At 65.3% G+C, this 3024-nt stretch overlaps 1 protein-coding gene across 1 annotated transcript; it reads left to right on the top strand.

Moving 5' to 3' along the window:
- Window positions 1–513: 513 nt before the first annotated feature.
- On the top strand, window positions 514–2823 carry LOC147971603 (U-box domain-containing protein 39-like). Its single transcript, XM_087526186.1, has one exon. The coding sequence runs from the start codon at window positions 739–741 to the stop codon at window positions 2404–2406; it is 1668 nt and encodes a 555-aa protein (XP_087382312.1). The 5' UTR covers window positions 514–738; the 3' UTR covers window positions 2407–2823.
- The last annotated feature ends 201 nt before the right edge of the window (window positions 2824–3024 follow it).

Genomic DNA, 3024 nt, shown 5'->3' with positions numbered 1-3024 from the left:
CCGGAGGTCCGAATGGAGTGCACACAAACCTCCCTTCACGCCCGTCTTATGGGAGTTTGGACGTGCGGACCGGTCCATCGACGTTTGATGCGCGTCGTTTGACCGGTCCATGTGGCCCGGATGTTTAGCTGCGTTTTGATGCAGGCATTGGGCGTTGAGAATGTTTGCAAATTTTTTGTTTGAGGTGGTAATTTTTTTGTTGTTGTTGGTTAAGTTTGCTTCTGGAACGAAATTAAGCACAGTTTTGACCAAGTACGACACTCTTCCAAGTAATACTATCTTCGGTGTTTTGACTTCCTTCGAGCAGTTGGAAAGACGACGCCCTCGACGAGTGGACTCGCCAGATTTCTGAGCTCACCCGCAACGTATACGAGGACGCCGGCCGCAACCGTATGCCCCAGGCGAGCAACCACCTTCCCCGTCGATCACACGAGCCACTCCAATCAGCGCGCGCACGCACCCATATGGAGCGAACGCGCGCGCGATCCCTTCCAGGCTAAGGTTTCCCGTCCCGTCTCCCTCCCTCCCTCTCTCTCTCTCCCGGCGCATAAAACCACGACCATCCACACCACCTCACTCACTCCCGGCCAAGCCACAAAGCACCCAAACCCCAAAAGCAACCCACAAAATTCTCTCTAAACAAACCCGGAAATGCCCGCCCCGGCCGCAAAAGCAGCTCCCCCCTGCCGCCCCGCCCCCGCCGCCGCCGCTAAATAGTGCTGCCGCGCCGCCCGTTTCATGGGTGCCGCGCGTCCGCGGCGCTGGAGGTTCCCCTTCCAACGCAGCGCGCCCTCCTCCCCCTCCTCCAAGTCCCTGCCGCCGGCCCCCTACTCGCCCGCGCGCTCCGCGGCCGCCGCCTACCCGGAGCCGGACCGGAAGTGGGAGGAGGAGGCCGCGCCGCCGGAGTTCGTGTGCCCGCTCTCCGGCGCGCTCATGGCCGACCCGGTCATCCTGCCCTCCGGCCAGACGTACGAGCGCGCCTGCCTCCAGGCCTGCGCCGAGCTCTCCTTCTTGCCCCCCGGCGCGGGCTCGGGCTCTGATGCGATGATTCCAAACTCGGCCCTCAAGGCCGCCATCGGCTCCTGGTGCGCACGCTCCGGCCGCGCGGCGCCAAGGCCGCCGTCCAAAGAAGCTGCCCGGGACGCCGTGCTCCGCGCGATGCCTCCGGCCGCGGCAGCCGCGGCCGAGGCCAAGTCTGTTAGGACTAGAAGGGCGGCGATGGCGAGCTCGTCCAATTCCTCCTACTCCTCCCCGGCGTCCGCCGCGTCGACGTCCACGTCCACGTCGTCCTCGGAGATCACACCCGCGGAGGAGGATGCGGCCGTGAAGCCAGTCAAGGAGGTGGAGTTGCCGGTTGACCCGTTGGAGGATGAGGTGGTGGCGACGGTAATGGACGCGGACGAAGATGTAGAAGTGGCGGCCGCTTGTGCCCTCCTCCGGGACGCCACCCGGGGGAGCGCGGAGCGTCGGCTCGCGCTCTGCACGCCGCGGCTGCTCGCGGCGCTCCGGCGTGTGCTGCTAATCCCGCGGCACGCCTCCGCGCGGGTCGACGCGACGGCGGCGCTGGTCAACCTCTCCCTTGAGCCGGCGAACAAGGTACGCATCGTGCGCGCGGGCGCCGTGCCGGCGCTCGTCGAGGTGCTCCGCTCGAGCGGCTCGGCGCCGGAGGCGCGCGAGCACGCGGCCGGCGCGCTCTTCGGCCTGGCGCTCAACGAGGAGAACCGCGCCGCCATCGGCGTGCTGGGCGCGGTGCCTCCCCTGCTGGACCTCCTCACCTCGCCCGCCCACCACCCGCGCGCGCGCCGCGACGCCGGGATGGCGATCTACCACCTCTCGCTCGCCGCCGTCAACCAGTCCAAGGTGGCCCGCTTCCCGGGGGCATCCAAGGCCCTCCTCACCGTGGCGTCCAGCGCCGTCGAGCCGACGCCCATCCGCAGGCTGGCTCTCATGGTGATCTGCAACGTGGGCGCCTGCTCGGAGGGCCGCGCCTCGCTGATGGACGCGGGCGCCGTGGCGGCCGTGTCCGGCATCCTCCTCTCCGCCCACGACGACGCCACCCGCGCCGCGCTCGCGGAGCTGGAGGAGTGCTGCGTGGCGGCGATCTACGCGCTGAGCCGCGGCAGCCTGCGGTTCCGCGGCCTGGCGCGCGCGGCCGGCGCGGACAGGGCGCTCCGCCGCGTGGCCGAGGAGGGGACCCCGGGGGGCGTCCGGCGCGAGATGGCGAGGAAGACGCTGCGCGCCATGCGGGGCGACCTGGACGAGGAGGCGGACCTGACCGGCAGCAGCCTGGAGTGCGGCGACGGGGACGACTGCGGCGGCAGCATCGTGTCCGACGGGCTCATGTCGTTCCGGCGGCGGCAGCGCGAGGTCGGGGCCTTGTCGTGCGGCAACACCGCCGAGTTCTGAGCCAATCCTTCCATCGCCGCCACCATTTGTATGTAAAAAAACACGCTTGCTCAATTAGCGTTAGACATTGGTGCCACTGCCACTGCCACGAGAGGATGAATCCCCTCCTTCGTTTTGGAACTGTGATTGTCGATGAAAGTGCAATGAGCTTGTTCAAATGTCGTCGTCCTCGAGTGCATGCTCCGAGCTCGTGCCATGGAGTTTGCGGGCTCGCTCGTCGGCTCGTGTGCTGCCGGACAAACGAGGAGCTGGTTGGTTGGTCGGACGTTGCTTGCAAGCCAGAGCAATCCTTTGTTCTCTCCGTACTTGCAGTCGCGGACATGAGTGACAGGTACTATATTATTGTTTTAGGCAGGACCGGCCTCATGTTCTCATGCGTGTTGTTTCCACCTGTAAATAAAACCATCCTTTTCTTTCTGCTCTCGATCCACTGGTTGCTTCGTTGGCCGATGTACTATGCTGGTGTAGGCCACACCATGCGTTGCGTTGGATCTTTGACAATGTATGTGTCGCATTGGCCATTTGTAAATTCTTGCTCGCCTACAGTAGGACCAATCAATCCGTGTTCTCTACACGGCTTGCCACTGGGCAGTGGTTTCGATCCGTGCTGTTCATCGA

Source organism: Triticum urartu, chromosome 5A (assembly GCF_056163025.1).
Source record: "Triticum urartu cultivar PI428250 chromosome 5A, HENAU_Tu73, whole genome shotgun sequence".
Taxonomy (NCBI): domain Eukaryota; kingdom Viridiplantae; phylum Streptophyta; class Magnoliopsida; order Poales; family Poaceae; genus Triticum; species Triticum urartu.
The sequence above is the reverse complement of the archived record's forward strand: the minus strand, read 5'-3'. Positions and strand labels throughout refer to the sequence as shown.